A 695-nucleotide genomic window follows, 5' to 3' on the forward strand; every position below is an offset into this window, starting at 1 on the left:
TGGTTCACGTATAAATATTTTTTCGGCGGCCGGCGGTCCCGTCAGGCCTGGCATGATGTCACCCGCAGTGAAGACCTTCTCGCGAGCCGCAGTAAGGAAGCGTTGACGAGTGGCACCTTCCCGTAGCCTGACGATGACTGGTCTGGCTCCTGGCCTTCGTGACGGTAATCGTTTAATCGATATTACGTCATGTTTAGGCGCTTGAAATCTGTCTGCAATGTTTTGAATAAGTTCACTTAGTTTAAAGTCACTTATTTCTGGAATTCCCACAATCTCAACTGAATCCGCAAGGTGGTGTTGTTCGATTTCGGTAAATCTTTGTTCGAGGGCTTCGAGTTTAGTTTCTAGGTAGATATTTCTGTTTTCTAAATTTTTCTGTTTCTTCTCCACTTCTTTCGTCTTAGTTGAGATTTCACTGAGCGCTTCAGTGAACTCATCAATCTTCTCACTGCAGTACTGCACTGCGTTGTTCAGTGACTGTAATTCGCGGGAGATAGTGTTACAAACTTCTCTTTTAATATCTTCCACAAGTTTTTTTATATTAATTGAGGCTTCCGGTATTTGGATGTGTTCCTCTTCTTCATCGTCATCGTCTTGTAGCACAGTATATGATTTTCTACGTGAACTATTTAAATTGCAGTCACTACATGCCCACTCCAGATTTTCGGCGGCTTTAAGGGCATTCAATTGTTTTG

At 42.9% G+C, this 695-nt stretch overlaps 1 protein-coding gene across 1 annotated transcript; it reads right to left on the reverse strand.

The window, feature by feature from the left end:
* Positions 1-3: 3 nt before the first annotated feature.
* On the reverse strand, positions 4-690 carry LOC106103823 (the record flags this gene model as incomplete). Its single annotated transcript, XM_013283713.1, has 1 exon — positions 4-690. A coding segment is annotated over one exon (687 nt), but the record flags the coding sequence as incomplete, so codon positions are not given.
* Positions 691-695: the final 5 nt, after the last annotated feature.

This window comes from Papilio polytes, unplaced genomic scaffold (assembly GCF_000836215.1).
Source record: "Papilio polytes unplaced genomic scaffold, Ppol_1.0 DF823713.1, whole genome shotgun sequence".
In the NCBI taxonomy this organism is placed as follows: domain Eukaryota; kingdom Metazoa; phylum Arthropoda; class Insecta; order Lepidoptera; family Papilionidae; genus Papilio; species Papilio polytes.